Source organism: Colias croceus, chromosome 18 (assembly GCF_905220415.1).
Source record: "Colias croceus chromosome 18, ilColCroc2.1".
NCBI classification, from domain to species: domain Eukaryota; kingdom Metazoa; phylum Arthropoda; class Insecta; order Lepidoptera; family Pieridae; genus Colias; species Colias croceus.
In genome coordinates, this window is record NC_059554.1 from 7205702 (window position 1) to 7223206 (window position 17505).

A 17505-nucleotide genomic window follows, 5' to 3' on the forward strand; every position below is an offset into this window, starting at 1 on the left:
AAGAACAACAAAACAAAGTCCATGTTACATTGTTATCAACAATAACTTTTTGTCCTTGTTACATCCTTGTTCTGTCTTTACCACTATCAACGGAAGCAGCAGCGTTTGCGCATTTTATCTCGCTTTAACAGAAGTGCGGCCAATCTGAAAGATCTGTAGCCGAGACCAGTTCTTATGTATCTCATTTGTTTAGCTAAGTATCGGAAGGTCTAGCTATAGTGGACGGTGGAAAGAATGTTGGCTATTTTATGGAATTAGTTCATAATATTATATTGCGGGTTCATGAACTCGATGGTTGATCGGAATAAACAATTATGTTAGTGATTTTAGATTTAACTAAATTAAATCCCGAATGGTTAGAAATATTTTAGAAACGCTAGTTTTTTTTTATTTTAGCTTTTAATATTAAGTAAGTGTCCCCTATGTAATTTAATAAGAAAACATTAAGTGTAGGTAGGTACCTAATATTTAACTTCGTACCCAGGGGAAATTTTTTATCAGAAATTCGATATTGAAAGTAGGTATGTTATTCAACCTAAAAAAAGATAAGTATAAATTAACGATCGTCTTGAAAATTTTCGAATCGTAAAATTTGACAGTTTCAAAAACTTCTTTCCGAACAATCAATTAAAAAAAAATGGAATCATCGAATTTGTCTATGACAATTCGTAGCTGGCTGTATACATAAACGCCAGTGCCTGTTGTCTTGATTAAAAAAAAAGCATCGCGTGTCCGACATTCCCGCCCAAACTCGTGTGTGTTGTCATTAGAACCGTATTAAGGTTTTTAAGGCAAATGCTAATGAAAGAATGCCGCGCCCGCTCCTTCGAGACCGCGACAAGGCGCGCCTCGCTGTGTTGCGTGCGACTGAAGATATATCATATTTATAAATACGGTACGCATTGTCGTGTTTATTGCACTTACTTCATACGATTAATTTTTACTTGACTAATTTCCGGATATTAAAAAAGTACTTGGTATAAAGATCTTGAGTAAAGCTCAAAATTGAGCTTTTATGGCAGTTTTAGAGTACGACCTAAAAAGTAAAAATTAATTAATTAATAGTACGTAATCGTTGTTAAGGGTGTGGTAAAATTTTTAATGGGTCGAAGACAAGATAAGGCCAGTATGAAGGAACAGGCACTTTTCTAATTATGCTTTCATTAGTTGATGGAGGCTTACTCATGCTTACGTTAAGGAATTATGACTTGCATGCACGATGTTTAATCTTCTTGTGCCATCATTGTCGTATTGTCTCTCCAGTTAGGACTTATAGAGCGCTCATTTTTTATTTCTGTTTTTAATACTTTTTTCTTGCAGATATTTTTAATTGATGCAACGAGTGCCAAGGTTTTCCCCGTATTGTCAGAAACGTTCGAAACAATTTTTTACATTTCCAGTAAGATTAGAGTACAAAGTAATGAATCAACAGTGTTTATTATGTAATGTAATATGTCCTAACGCAACTGACAGACCGAACTGAGTCACATATTTATCTTCATATTGTATTTCCCAATTGAATATAATAGAAATAATGTCTCATATTATGTGATACGAGCGAAGTAGGGCACAGGAAGACTGGAGAGCCAACCCCACATGGCCCGCTTCTTGATTACAGCGATAAGTACCGCGCCTTGCGTGTTTTAATTATATTATTAACGACGCCGAAACTAATAGTTTATCATGGTTAGTACTATGATATGTAAATATCAGCCTCGCCTAACTATTAGCCCTGTTGCGTGCGCGTGAACCTTCACATAGCCGCGTAAAGACACGTTGCGTACAATTTACTGGCGAGGCGTGACATTCTAAGGCACCACAATTAACGTAAACACTTTCACTGCGTTTCCTATTACGTCATTAATTCAATCGTCACACCTAAACAAAAACGCCACTCGTAAGACGTGAAAACTAGCGTGACGCGTAATTAGCAGCTTTTTAGAAGAAAAACTACTCATAAGCTTCCTCGAAAGGGTAGGATTAATTACTGGAGGTGCTTGTATGAACGTGGCGCGATATAAATGGCCGGCCACTTGGCACCCTAGCCTCGCCTGGCCTTATTAAAAATGTTAACACGTAAATTAGACTCCGCAGCGACTAGCGAGGCACTGTATTAGCCAACCAATTAAATTTTAGAGTCAGCTTATACAATACGCAGCTAGGCGACTTCACACGTCGAGGGATGCCTGCGACAAAACAACCTTGCCCACGTTAGATCAACCCCGTCATACATTTTCCTTCACACTTTGATAACGTTTCTAGTGTATAAAAAATAAAATTGCGCACTTAAGTTTTTAATTACAAAAAATTAAATATTGAACTAAATATGTACGAAGCGAGTTAGCACGGTAAGTTAAAAAGGCATATGAAAATTGCGACGTAAGGTTGGCAACATTTCCGTTGCCGACTGTGAGAGTCCTTGCGTACGAGAGAATTTATTCTCAGTTGAATTAATAAAAAATATTAACTTTATAAAGTAATTCTGATGATTGAAAATCTTGTTATTTTAACATTTCCCTTTGCCGTTTCAATGAAATGCGGAGATAATTTTACGCCGTCTAACTTCACGAGAGCGGGACGTGATTATGAGATATGACTAAGTGATTAATTAAAAAAAGTCGCGAGCATGTCATTAAGGGCATCAGTGGCCGGCTTTAGGCCGCATTGTGCGTGGCGGTGTCGGTCGTGTGAGCGCTAAAAGGTTTGAGGCTCGCCTAGTCTAAGTGCACACCCTCATGCTAGTTGGATGTGTATAAAGATTAATTGGAGTGTTGCCTATTCTGACAATTTACGACGCCTTCTGGCGGGCCGGCCGCAGACCACTTCTGCGCGACTTAATTAAGCGAAATAACTTAAACGAGTCACCGTTGCTAATTAGAGCTATCGTCGGCTAATTCTACGAGTGACTCTTTGTTTGCGAGCGTTTCTTTGAGTTGCGCGCTGAAAGAATTTGTCTTTGCTTCGACTTTGAAGGATGTTTGTTTTGGCCCCCGCGGAGTTTTCAAAGAACGCTGTGTTAATTTCGTCGAATAAACTTTTTCGTATACAGAGCATGGACGAATATAATCTAGTACAGAGTAATGTTATTCGTAAGTGGTCGCTAATTTAAAAAGGAATCGCTTTAAGGTTGGTACACACTGCGCGCCAGAGCGATCGTAAAAGACATAAGTGAAGGGTTCTCGCCTTTAGAACCCTTGAGGTGCGCACACACTTCGTCAACAAGTGGCTAGTTGCTTTCTATACTGAGCTTTGCGTCTTTTCACCACCGATATGTTTAATTTTTAATTTAACTGCCATTAAAACACTATCAACGGTTATCGCTTTAAGGCTATCGTAAACAATTATTAGAGTGTTCTCATTAATTTTTATGTCGCGTTTTCTAAAGTTCAAATGTTAATTAGTATAATAAAGCTACCAATTAAATTCGATAGAGTTAATGAGAGAAGTATAATATAAATCTGCATTCCGTGATTTCTATGTAGATATGGATTGCCAAATAATCACCATTAAACCAATCATTAAACTATATTAGTTACTTAATGCATTAACTAAAGAATTTTTCAAGAGATCGTCATTAAAATTACCTCTAAAATAGATATGTAAAATTATCAAAACGATGTGGTTTTCGTATGACTAAACACATAAAATGCGCATATATTTGTAAATTAAAGCAATCGCTAATCGATGCTTCCGTTTTAAAATATCATTAGCGTGTAGCGGTGCTACCGGGAGTCTACGGACACCTCGTAATTGCCTTCGTGTATGACCCTCACCCTTTCAGTATTCTTTCAGAGATGCTTATCGTAAGGAAATGACCGTTTTCCGTTGTCCACAATGCAACCATTAAGGGTACAATTTAAATGGACTTAGTTGCGTTTTCAAAGAAATTTTCATATTTTACAATTGATGTATTGCGATCAAAAATGGTGGAGGCTTTTTAATTTTCTTGCCCGCCTCCCCAATTTACCGTCGAAAGTAGATTTTGTGCAGCCATGGTGAATGGAAATACATTTCATTAATGATGTTCCATACAAATTTATCAAATTCCACCGTTTGGTTACCATTCAAATTATAATTACCTTAACAAAGTCGGGTCAACAAGATATCTTTAAGTTAATTAATATTATGAACATATTTCCGACACAATCGTATTTTATTTGGTACGCGGTTGATATTTTTAATTAATTAACTTGCGGTTAGTAATATAATTCCTTTATCCCAACTAATTAGACGCTTACAGGAAAATCTTGAATTATTGAGAAACCAACGGATAAACTGCAGCAAAACGATATAATAGAAGTGGCTCGACCATTATAATTAAATGAAGAGAGATAGGGGCGTTCTATGAAACATTTTATAAATAAATACGCGAAAAATTTTCCGATCATGAAAGCTTTTATAAAGTTTTCGCTTTATCAACTTAGATAATATAATATTGGCTTAAGATACGAACAGAAAGCTGTGATAGTAACGATATCAAAACAAATTGAAGTGCTAAGCACACATCGATGTAATGTATCTATCTAGGTGAGTGGCATCGTCTCTGTCTTTGTTATGGTGTGTGAGTGAGACAAAATGGAATGTTTCAGGATATCGGCCAATAGATATGCAAAGAAGGGGAAGTTTATCGCAGAGGCACGCGGCTTATGGCAGGTGAAACTTATCAGAACTGAGATAGCGGGAAATTAGTCGAGTGGAAATCGATACTGAAGAATATTTTTCCTCAATACTTGGCGACACATCAATATAGTTGATAGTTCAACAATAATTTACATATTATAGATCGCTGCACATTCCTATATAATAAACGTAATAATAGTAAACACTAATGTATTTAAATTGTATGATAAAATAGTACTTCGATTAGTCATGTTTCTTTACTGTAATTTCCTTGGTTATTCCTTTACGACTCAACAAAGTAATAGCGTATTATAAACTTGTCTAACAAATTAAAGAGTGCGTCCCTCTATTTGCACTTCTTATATAATTTATTGTCATTTCTTGGAGGTCTTTCTATAAGTAATGTTTTCGTCTAATAATACAGCTATTCAAGTTTTATATTACCTTTAAAATAAGTCAATACTATTCTGAATATGCAATAAATAGATGAACAAAATTTGTTGTTATATTTATTAATAGATAGAACTGTGACCCCAGTGATTTGTGTAATTAGGAAATAGTGAATTTACACCCCTTTATTGAATTATTATAGGGCGATTGAATAATCGATCGTCAAGACAGTGATTGCATTCAATTAGTCAATTCAAAGTTAAGATTGCTTTACTCTTTGATTTTGAATGTAGGTATAGTTTATGATCTGAAAAATTACGTAGGCACCTCTACCAACATAATCTATACTAATATTATAAAGCTGAAGAGTTTGTTTGTTTGTTTGAACGCGCTAATCTCAGGAACTACTTACTGGTCCGATTTGAAAAATTCTTTCAGTGTTAGATAGCCCATTGATCGAGGAAGGCTATAAGGCTATATATCATCACGCTAAGACCAAGAAGAATGCGGGAGAAACCGCGGAGCACAACTAGTATAATATAGGTACTTAACGATAGCAAAAATTATGTATACCAAACATTTATATTTGACGATATTAAAATTACATATACAAAAAAACATGAAAATTTTCGTAATAATGAATTAGGACACTTACCTAAAGTTTGAGAACCACTTGACGAGCTGTGCAGTATTGTTCTTGTTGAACTTGATGTCCGGGAAGTACATTTTGAGGACCGCTGAGCTCGGGTACCGCACCCAGAAGAACATCAGCTTGGCCTTGCGTAGGTGCATCGGCGTTAATGTTGAAGAGTGCAGTGGAATTAAGGATTATATTGTTTTGCACGATAAAGAAGTTAAAAAAGTAAATTCTAATCTCCATTTAGTTACTATAATTATTTGATAGAAATCTCCCAATTATAACAATCGAATAAAATAACCGATCGATTAATGGAATTAGGGCTAAGAACTAATTGTAATTATTGGCTATATATCGAGTTATTCTTGGATATAAGGAATGGTAAATCTGATTATATCCCAGTATTACGTCGGTTCAACGAAGCACCACAAAACCTTAATCCATTTGCATCTAATCTTATAAAGCACCTTATCTGATATCGGAATGGGCATCTACTGTTTGGATTAATTAATATTGTTTTACATAATATGAACGTGAATTCAAAACTAATAACGTTGAATTTAATAGAATGTTTACGCAAATTGGTTATTGGACTAAAAATGATATATTGTGGCTTTGCTTATGCCTTTAATGTGTGAAAAGGTTTTCCTTCATACGTACATAGGCATACCATGTATGGAAAAGTGTAGAAACCGCAACACTTTGTAGGTTTCCAGAGTCGTATGATGTCTAACGGTTAAGTAGGAAGTAGGCGGTCGCAATCGTAAGGTTAAACTACAGAAATAAGATATCTGTGGCCGTTTGCGTGTACGGCTTGGCCTGAGAACTCGACAGGATTATGTTGCGAACATTATTGTCTTATAGCTATGTTCTAGTCGGGTGCTTCGTTGAACATTTACGTAACAAAGGCTACTAAGAAGGCAAAGAAACTAATGAATCAGAATGAAATGCATCTTTTGCACATTGAATATGATATTTCATGATGGCTAGACTTATAGCTAAGTTATTTTGTATTGAAAAGGATATAGTAGGCTGAACTCCATCGTAGGGCAGGTCAGTGGAGTTGCAGTCGGAGTGCGGATCCTGCGTGTCCATGTGCGGGTGGTGCGGGCCGGCGGCGTGGTGCGGCACGTGCGGGTGGTGCGGGCGCAGGTAGTCCGGCGAGCCGTGGTGCGCCGCCGCCAGCAGCACCGGGTGCAGCATCGCCGGCGCGTTCGGCAGCGGCGGCGAGTCCCGCTCTGGCGCCGGTGGTGATCGAGCTAGCCCACCACCCGCCCCAAAAAATGGCGAGTACGGTGAGAACACTTGGCTCTCGTGCAGCGACGGGTTCGGTATCGCCACGGATGTCGGTAACGCCATCCCTCCCGGGAACGGCCGTGGAGACGGCGATTCGGGGAATTTACTTTCGGGCGATTGTCCGACGCCCTCTCCTAGGATTCGACTGACGGTGCGCGGCGTGATTCGCGTGTCGGTGACCTTGTGCCGTTTTTTCTTGGGCGTGACGACCAAACTTAAAGGTTCGATCGAGTCCATGCTTTGATCCCGGTCGAAGTGTCCGTTCATCGGGCCAAAGTGTGACGGCATTGGCTTCTGCGGCGTCTGGAACAGGCCTGTTGGAGGTCGCATGTGAGCGCCGTGGCCGGGCCCGCCCGCCTCGGGGTGCAGCGGGAAAGCCGCGCCGCCTGGCGCACGGGGGCCATTCATATGGCTCATAAATAACGGGTTATTTGTCATAAACGGTACGCCGTTAGGCGCACCCGGGTGATGGACGGGTGGGTTACCTGACATTTGTCCGGGTGGCCTCTCTGGAGCCTTAGGAGGCGGCGATTTTCTGTCGATCATCCGCGTAGCTCGCATCAAATCTTTGTTTAATTGTTCAGCAGCCGCTGCAGCCGCTTCCGATTGCTTGCCCATAATGCGTCGCTGATGCACAAAACGTGTCACAATTGAATCAATAAGACTGGCTAACGATGCTGTTATTTCACTCTTGAGAACATCAGCCAGGCTTTCGAGGTCAGCCCCCGTTATAGGGCCAACTGAACCTGTGTTGCTACGTAGTGCATCTAATCGTTCTGCGAGTTCTGACGGTAAAGGTGGTTTAGGTGTTTGGCCCATTTGTCGTTGTTGAGGCGAATGTTGATTGGACTGTGGCCTCTGTTGCTGATTATTTTGTTGATGTTCACTTGCTTCTTTCATGCGTGCTTCCTGTTCTAAGAATAATTTCTGGCTAACATTGAGGTACATAGCGGCTGCGTTGTTGAGATGCTGATGCGTGTGTTGTGGATGCATGTGTTCACCGTGCGGTAGATGCGGTATCATTGGAAGAGTACCGTTAAAGCCTGGTGGTAAATGTGGATGGGCGGCATTGTGAGCTTGTATTTTCGCAGATATCATCTTACTCATCACTTGTGAAAGCATATTTGGTGCAGCACTATTAGGTATCGGCGGTGGAACCTCCTTAACAGGCGACGCCGGTTCTGACTTTGGAACTGTATCGTCGTTTTGTTCTACATCACTAGAAGCACCGTCATTATCGATAGTTTCAGATTCTTGACCCATGCGATTACAAAGTTGCAAATATTTTTCTTGCATCTCAGCTAACTGTTCTTGCATGGTTCTTAATTGGGATTTTAAAGCATTTTTTTCTACTAATTTTTGTTGAATCGGAGGTCGCTCACCGTCATCCTCTGAATCATCCGACACTGTTTGAGCACTGCTGCCATGGCTGGCGCCGTACCTCTCTGCAGCACCGTCGTGTTGTTGCGGGTGGTACAACTTCCGTTTCTTGCAGCCGTTCACTTGAGGTTGTTGTGGCGCTGGACTAGAACGCATCGTCGACACTATATTTTCTACACGAGCACGTTTCACATCCTGTGGTCGCGGGGAGGACCTTTGTGCGTCACTATCGCGGTCCTCGGGTTCCGACTTAGGTGCAAGAAGCTGGTCTGAAGGTGGCGGTGCAGGCGGTGGTGAAGTACGTGAATCACAAGCGTTATCTAGTGTCAGGAGAGCGTCATCGAGATCTGGGCGCGAGTCACGAGAAATCGGCCGTTCTGGCGAAAGCTTCTCCTCCTTGGGTTCATCATTGTTATTGTTTGCAAGTACGTTATTATTGTCCGGGGAGAGCCGCATGAGTTCCTTCTTGCGACTCTGTAAAATGTCTCTGAGTACGCGATCGCGAAGCATGTCGCCACCGCTCGCCTCATCGCTGTTGTCCTCCTGCTTGGGTGCGCGGCCCAACAGTTCGTTGAGCATCTCTGCGGGCGCGTAGCAAGGACCGAAGAGGCCGAAGTGTTGGCGACCCTCGAAGATGGCGCCGTAAAGTCCCCCACTCATGTGTGCGGCGCGCGCGGGCGCGGGTCCGTTCGTCGCGAGAGTTGAATAAGAATTGCGTGGCTCACCGGCGTCCACGCGCTGTCTGACGCGTTTCTGTTTCTTTAGGAGCTTATCCGAGTAGGGCGCGTGTGAGTCGGCCTCCTCCTCCGATGACATCATAGGCTAGACGAGCCCCAATTGGCCGGACGGGCGGCGGGCAGGGCCCCACCGCGCTACTCGAGCCGCATCGCCCGCTCTGCAACAAGGAGGGGATCGCGTCACACACCTGCTCATGCGACGGCCGCGCTGCGTCTCGAGCGCACGTATTATACTTTAACTTTGGGCGTCTTGCGCGATGTATGCTACTATATAAAATATTTTAACTTATAATAACAATCCTATTAAAACAAGTAAATTATTAAAAAAACAAAATACCCGACTGCACACTAAAAAAAGAGTGATTGAAATGAATCTAATGATACCGCATACATATTTTTTTAAAGGGAAATTTAGAAAAAATATTATTATGTCTTTATCCCGTGGGACTTTTAGGATAAAATGTATCCTATGACACTCCCGTAATCAAGACAAATCTAACGATACCTCATACATCAAAATCCATCAAGCCGTTTAGGCTACAGGTGGTCACAAAGGAAAAGACATACATACATACTTACATACACTCGAAAAACATTACCCTCCTTCTTTGGCAGTCGGGTAAAAAGTATGGCAACTGTCCAAATATATTTAAGATGTAATTAAAATTATCTTATGTTTTTTGAAAATAAATAAGCAGAATAATTAAGCTTATATATATAAATTATAAATTTAATTATTTTCGAAAGTTTACAGTTTTCCTTTTCTTTTTTCAAAGTGTTTCTTGTATTAAAAATCAACCCAAATAAAAATTTATGTTAAGTATCTACCTATAACAAAATGATTAACTATAACGATAAGCCCTTTTTTAAATAAAAAACGTAATGAGAATCTCAAGTTATCCCAAACGTCTATACCGAGAAAAAACATATCTAAGTACCATATTTCAAGTAAAGTTTCTGAACATTATAGACACCCACATACCTACTACATAATTAGACTGCGTATAACTATTCCAAACGAATAACGTACATCCTCGCTAATTAGAATACCAGAATCATAAAACAAATCTGATAAGTCCTAACATTTGAGGTACAGCGTTTCAGCAACTTAATAAAAAAAAACATTGTAATCCAACAAAAGGCTCATATGTATCACCGGCATTAATTCCTTTTGGAGCGTGACTCTTTATTCATCGAGGACAATGAATCTAAAAATGTCAGAAATAATTCTGTGAGACACGCGGTATGAAAGCACATGTCCATTCCACCGCGACACGATTCGTAAGAAATCCAATAAGACAAGACTATTTATTTATATCTATTTGAACGGTAACAAGATTAAGTCAGTTTGTGTATGTGCGTGCCGGCTGAGCTGTGTTTTATGTAACATAAGTCTTAGGTCTTAGATGTGTATGTAAAGTACCTAATGTAAAGAGGCGTCGATGTTCTTAGTTGTATTTAGTATTGAGTTCAAATGCTAACAAGAGTACGCAAGTAAAAATTTGTTACATAGGAATGTTAATGAAATAATTATTTTTTTCCTTGTATTATAAATTAAAATAAATTTGATACTTAATGTTTCTATTTACTACACTCTTTACCCATATTTGATTGTAAACGATATCATGCATAAAGTTTTACCTATTTCAAAGTTAATATTCTTAACATTCTAATATAAATTGTCACTTAACGTCATACACTCAAACTATAACTCTATATCGTATCGTATCACTACACGTTAACCACAATTTAATATTTGTCGTATCGTATCGTCACACATATTATCCCGTCCAACAACGGGCACGGTTTCATCTCGCGTCTCCAACATCCGGGCGCAATTTGCCACAATGAGATGTTATCAATAGCGGATGACTTCCGATGGTGACCATCCACTTGCGACGGTCGTCACGGCTGGCTGTACCACCATTGGTCAGCCTTTCTAAATGAGCTTTCCACACCTACATTGTTATGTACCAATTTCGTAAAAATGGAAATTTATTGAAAATGTATAGTCCCTATTCTTATATTGTTATCTTACATGTCCGTATTCCTATAGATATGTCATCCTATATAGTAAGTAGGTAAGTAATAATAATCATATTTTTGAGGTTGCGGTTAAAGTTTGATAACACTTTAGCTTCACAAATATTTACATTTTAATTCTATTAACAAAAGCATAATTCAAAGTATGTTTTTCGACCATAGATGAAACATATCAATACCACAGATAATAAACTAATAGAGCAAAAGCCACCGAGTGTTTGCCAAGTTCCCACCCCTTGTTATTAAAAACGTTATGTTTCGTAATTCGGCCGAGCACGGAACAATTTCAATAATTACCACGTCATGAATAAGCAATGTGCTGTCAAACTGTGACCAAAATCACCGGCCAGTGACGGAATGTACAGGTAATGTAGTATATTGTTCGATGTTTTAGGTAAATGAGGAGGTACACGGAAACAAACGCTGTAATCTGAAACATATACACCATCTGGCTAGCAGGTAAAGATACTTGTAAAATATTTTAATCTTCAATGGTATTAGATATAGATAAATGGATAACTTTTATAAGCTTGTTGGACTAATAAGAAAGTCAAACATGAAGTAGATTTATGAAACAATCTCTTTTTTGGTCAATTATTCTTATAGCAAAAGAATTTAAGTAGGTATCAATATAGATACAAAAATAAGTATTGAAAAGTATAAGTAGCTTATGGAAATTTCTTCAAGAATAGGGACTACAAATTACAATTACTAAATATTATTTATAAAAGTTTCTATTAAAAATAAAAACGCCTACAACTTGCCATGTGTCCAGCTGATAATTATATTTTTATCAGAAATGCTAATGACCGTTCGTTTAAAGGACTTTTCTGAACTCGACTCATAATATATTTTGTAACTGAGCAACAACTTAATGTAAATATTGATGACTTACATAAAATTTTAACTATCGAAATAAGAAAATGTTAAATAAACTTGGAATCTAGGTTTCTTTAAGATCATCAACGTAATATTTCAGTAGATACCTAATTTCGCTAAGATTGTACCCGAAAAAATACCCATAACCTATCTATCATCAATTATCACATCAAATAAAAACCCTACAAACAGAATTATAATGTTATATTGTATAGCTGTTACAAGGGCCCGTGTACCCTACAGACCTGTTGATATGCATCCATATCGCACTAGGGGTGACTTTCACCAAGTTATTCTACGCGGCTGAACATTTCTTATAGCCAAGACCTTTCTATGAGAAATGAGCGGTGAAACAATCGCGTTTCTTTAGCCGTGCGCTGTTTCTTTTTTTTTTCAGCATAATGAAGTAAGATATCATTTGTTTAATGTGTTTAAAGAAATGAAGAAAAATATTTTACTGTTTATTTTAGAAATTTAAAAAAAGCTTCATGAGCTAGACCTTTTCCTAATTTCGTACAGTATTTTTCTATTTCCGTACCATGGTAATGTACTGGACAAAGGGGTGAAACTCACCGAAACCTGTTAGTTTGACGATAATTTTATCGACAATCTGCAGCCCTCATACAAACCTGTGTTTAATTTGCCGTGACCCAGCGTCGTCTAATTTTTACGGAAATATTTCCCTTCCGTCTCCACGTTATTCCCATGCAATAAAACATAAGCGAATTACGAGAATTTTAACTAAAACGTTAACGTTAATCTCATTTCGAGTACATGCACGTAATCCTTGATTTTGAAGCGTGAAGATATTTTTATTCAGTTTAGTGTGGTGAAATTTGTTTGATCTAAATGTTCATGGAGTTAATTTAATTAACTGATTAATTATTATTAGTAGGTAGTGCTGTGATGTGTTTAATGGATATTTAAAAAATAAACAGAAATACTTATTTCTTAAATACTCTACCTTAGATGTCAATTTACCGTTTGTCGAATAAAAATCTTAGTGGAGCTTTTTGACGCCCACCGCAAGGTACTCTAGGAATAGGCTCAATACCTAATGCTTGGCAAAGCAGTATCTAACTCATTCGTTCTTTAATAATAAGTTCTAAATTCACATATTGCACTAAACAATGATGTTATCATTGCCATATGGCACCCTTTGTAGTGTAATAGTGGTGGTATTCGTGGGAAACACCCTCACAATGCCTTTACATGAACTGTAGTTTGACCATAAGTCACCGGTAATGATCAGCGGACCATGGTAGGGGCAAGATCTGACAGGTGTCTGATATTTTTGCTAGCTAAGTTTTATTATTAGACATTTGATAGAAAGAAAAAAAGAAAAAAGAATAGTCATTTTAATTCATGGGTAATCCTGTTAGGTAGCTCTATATTATCTTTAAGTGTATGAAAACAATGGAATTTTAAATGTCCAATTTCAAGTTGATTTTCAAATTATTATGTAACTTATGAATCGTCTATAGTATCAAAATTCCACTTAAATATTATGTCGGTACGTACTGCAATGTTCTTATAATATATATCTATAGGTATAAGATTTCATACGTTATTTATTTCTAACACAATTCGAGCTGCGAAAAAGTAAATACATACATCCAAGGAAAACTTGTGGGATATCAGAAGACCAAAATATAAACGTATTTTCCTGTATTTTCTAGGGTTTCTACAAGAAGCAGGCGTGTACAAGTTAGACTGTGACTGTGGTCTCTCATACATCGGCCAAACAAAAAGAAGCATTGCTAACCGACTGAAGGAGCACATTGCGGATATCAAGCATCGGCGTCACAAGAAGTCTGCGGTATGTGAACACACACTGGACAACAACCACTTCATAAGATTTGACCAACCACAAATCCTTGCCAGAGAAAATAAATTTTTTCCAAGACTTGTGCGCGAGGCTATTGAAATTAAAAAAACATCCAAATTTCAATAGAGAAGATGGTTTGAAACTTTCTAACACCTGGGATCCTGTTATTAAGAATTTAAAATCCCATGTCAAACGTACCAAAAGACTAGAAGACACGATCAGCCAATACTGCCAACATCCGGAAAAATACTCCACATACCAACTACAGAGGAATAGGTGGAGGTAGTTCACAAATAACAATTTTTGAATGACCGTCAAGACGTAGGTACAACATCTCAGTCTCCCCGTGACCACGCTCGCTGTAAAGTGTTCGAAACGTCGGGAAAATAATAGAATGAATAAATCGCGTTTAAAATTCGTTAAAAAGTCTTTAATTTCTAAACGTATTTTCCCGATTGATTTTATTTACATATATTTAAAGCAACAAATATAAATATCTTATGTACCTACGCAAATTAGGATTTTATGACGTCACCGAAAATTCAGTTGGGCCTCAAGGCTCAATTATAATAGGTATTATATAGGAAATAAGCGTTTGTATAATTTGTCGTAAAATTATTCATAAGCAGTAGCAACATTAATAAAGTGAAGCTACTTTATCAGTCATGCGAGTAAAATAATTGTCTAGGCCTTGCATGTTTCAGTTGAGTTACTTTAAAAGCTAAATCATGTATATGTCGACGTTATATATCTAGGATAATACACACAGAAACTGCTGTACAGATTTGTATACATGGTGTTTATTAATTTACATAGTATATTCTTGAGGTATAAAGTTTTCTAGTCAAAAACAAGAGAACACGGGAAAAGGACCATTTAACTAAAAATATATTCAAGATATACCTGTAAGATTTATGATTCTAATTCCATAAATTTTATTATATTGAATATTAAATCATATGAACGACTAGCTGTGCCCCACGGTTTTACCTGCAGTATTCCGCTGTTGGTCTTAGCTTGATAATATGAGCTTATAAGCCTTACTAACAACGAAATAATTTTTCAAATGGGACCAGTAGTTCTTGAGATTAGCGTGTTCAAACAAACGCACAAACAAACAAACTCTTCGACTTTATAATATTAGTATAGATATATGGTAGATACTTATAACCTAGTTAAATTCAATAAAGAATCTTATCTCATGTATAAAATAGAGAAGTGGGCGTTTATAATTCATATCAAATGTTGACGCAAGCCAATGACTATGTTACTGATAAAGTAACATCTGTTGTCTTTCTACGTTTATTTGCAGAAAACTGTGATATTATTATTATTACGTACTATCATTTGATTATTATATACTCGTAGTTAAACGTTTAAACAACTTTTCCTCCGCAAATTAAAATAAAGCGCAGATAAGGCAAGCAATACTTATCACAAATCTAAACTACTTTTAAACAATTTCTAAAATATAAAATGGTCTCAAATCAAGAAAATATTAACTGCCATATTAATATTAAATACCACATAACGAGTAACAAAGTCAAAATGTTTCATTGTTAAAATCTTATGTAACTACAGGAAATATGTACTCTTATTAATTGAGACTGAAAAATACGCATCAGAATAGACTTATGAAGAGTTTAAAGTTTTTTATCATACTTAATGGCCCTACATAAAAAAGTAAATAGGACGCTGTCTTTAATTTCCCCGTCTTCTATTTTGTAATAAAAATATTGTGGTTCAGTTATGTCCAGTAAAGGGTGAAGCAAGCAATCAACATGTATAACTTATGAGGCTCGGATGGCGTGCTTTCTGAGCCATTACTGCTTCTATGAAAAAGGACATTTCGACCTTATCAGTGGATATCACGAGAATAAAAACTAGCGATAAGATCGCGGTGGGTGGTGCGATCGGTTTATCGATGTCGATAGTTTGTTGAGTGATTTTATGTGGAACAACATGTGCGATTTCGTAAGTTGATACGTTTCATTAATGAGAAAATTATCTCTCAGATTAATATTGTTATGGGCGAGTCCTAAAAGCATTGTCTGTTTTGTTAAATAACAGTAACGGAAGGTATTAACATCTTTAATTCATCCTTTTTCGAATTTGGTTTAAAAGTATTTCCTACACATTGACATGGAAAATCGTGAACAAAATGAGATTATAAAATCATTATACCTACTTGAAACTATGTGTGAATTTTGTTCATAATTCAAAATACGCAGTTATCCATATAAATAATATAATATAAATGATCTAAAGTTAGTTACCTGCTGATTGACAGGAAAAAAAATAAAAAAAAAAATCTATCGACACAGCACATCACTAGCGAAGTACGTTGGAAGACAGGCACTTATTAGTCGTCATTATCTACCGCGGTATCGCCGTGACATATGGCCAATATCGGACACGAGCATATCTGCCGTGTCATGCGAGAACTGGCCCCTTTGTGTTGAAAAACCTTAATTATCCTTTGTTCGAATGTCGTACATGCGAGGAACATTCGCTAATATCTAACGAATGCGGAATGACGGCCGGAGAAAAATAAACGTCGGTTGTAACATACATGATGTAGATGTACCCAAATACGAGTCGGTTGTTGTAATAGCTGTGGTAATAGCATGTAGACATACCCAAATTCAGCATAAGCACAGAAAAAATATAAGCAGTTACTATTAAATGGCAAACCAGTAAATTTTGTTATTTAACTTCACTTTTAAAACGCACACGCAGGAGCACTATGAAAAGTTGTTTTCTTATCAATTTTATTTAATCGATTCGATAGAATGAAATTGCTCATAACACAAACTCTACCATGGCGTGGTTAGTCAAGGAAAGCATTAAAAAAGTCAGTCATTACTTTTGGTATAAGTGGGTTTCTGAAATTCTGACCCGAAAACACGTAGCCACAATTTAGTCATTAAAACAATCAGTTGCGTTATTTCAATATATTCACGTATTTAAACCTTTTAAAACTCCTATAAAATAAAGTATTACGTAAATTTTATTAAATTAGCGCTAGAAAACAATAATTAGGTTTATCCTATAAATACTAATCCTCGGATTACATGGCTTGATTCAGACTAAAGTAAGCTAATCTGAAAGTGACTTATGAGAAGTCAATTAAGCTAATTAAAATGTATTTTAGCTTAGCAATAGGAACCCTTCGTGTTTTGCTTTTATTTTGAAAATATAGAGTAATAAATATTAATTTATTAGGTACTTTTAATTTCTCCTTTTTACATCGTGTTTGCAAAGAAAAGCCGTGTATATATATTATAAATTCATTATTTCAGGTTGAGGTGTGTTCTAATATTGAATCTTCATAATATCTACAGTGTTGTTACAATAATTGACATACTTAGTTTAAATTCATTTGCGGAGTAAGAATTACCTTTTAATATTGAAATGAGGACTTAAAATACGTTTTTTCCTATTACGTATTACTTATTTTACAGGAAAATAGAAAAATTTTATCGACTAAGTTTTATACATGTAAACAAACCCCTGTTTTCCTATATAAACGAAAATGACTTAGGATTCGCTAATATTCACGTGCTGACGTCATAAATAACCTCAAAACGTCCTTATATGAATTTCATCTTTCTATTCACCTTATGCCTATGATAGACGATAAACATATATGTACAAAGCAATATTGATTTTTATAATATAATTAATAATGTCTT

The 17505-nt window shown here is 37.0% G+C and overlaps 1 protein-coding gene across 3 annotated transcripts in view; it reads right to left on the reverse strand.

Moving 5' to 3' along the window:
• Window positions 1–17505, reverse strand: part of LOC123699554 (homeobox protein prospero) — an 80635-nt gene that overhangs the window by 7594 nt on the left and 55536 nt on the right. For 2 of the 3 annotated variants that reach the window (XM_045646527.1, XM_045646526.1), the window contains 2 exons: window positions 6674–9218; window positions 5666–5820 (listed from right to left, as the gene is read on the reverse strand). In XM_045646527.1, the coding sequence (XP_045502483.1) occupies window positions 5666–5820; window positions 6674–9142 (2624 nt within the window). In that variant the 5' untranslated portion in view covers window positions 9143–9218. The remainder of the gene's footprint in view (window positions 1–5665; window positions 5821–6673; window positions 9219–17505) is intronic. The other variant, XM_045646528.1, reaches the window with a different exon arrangement.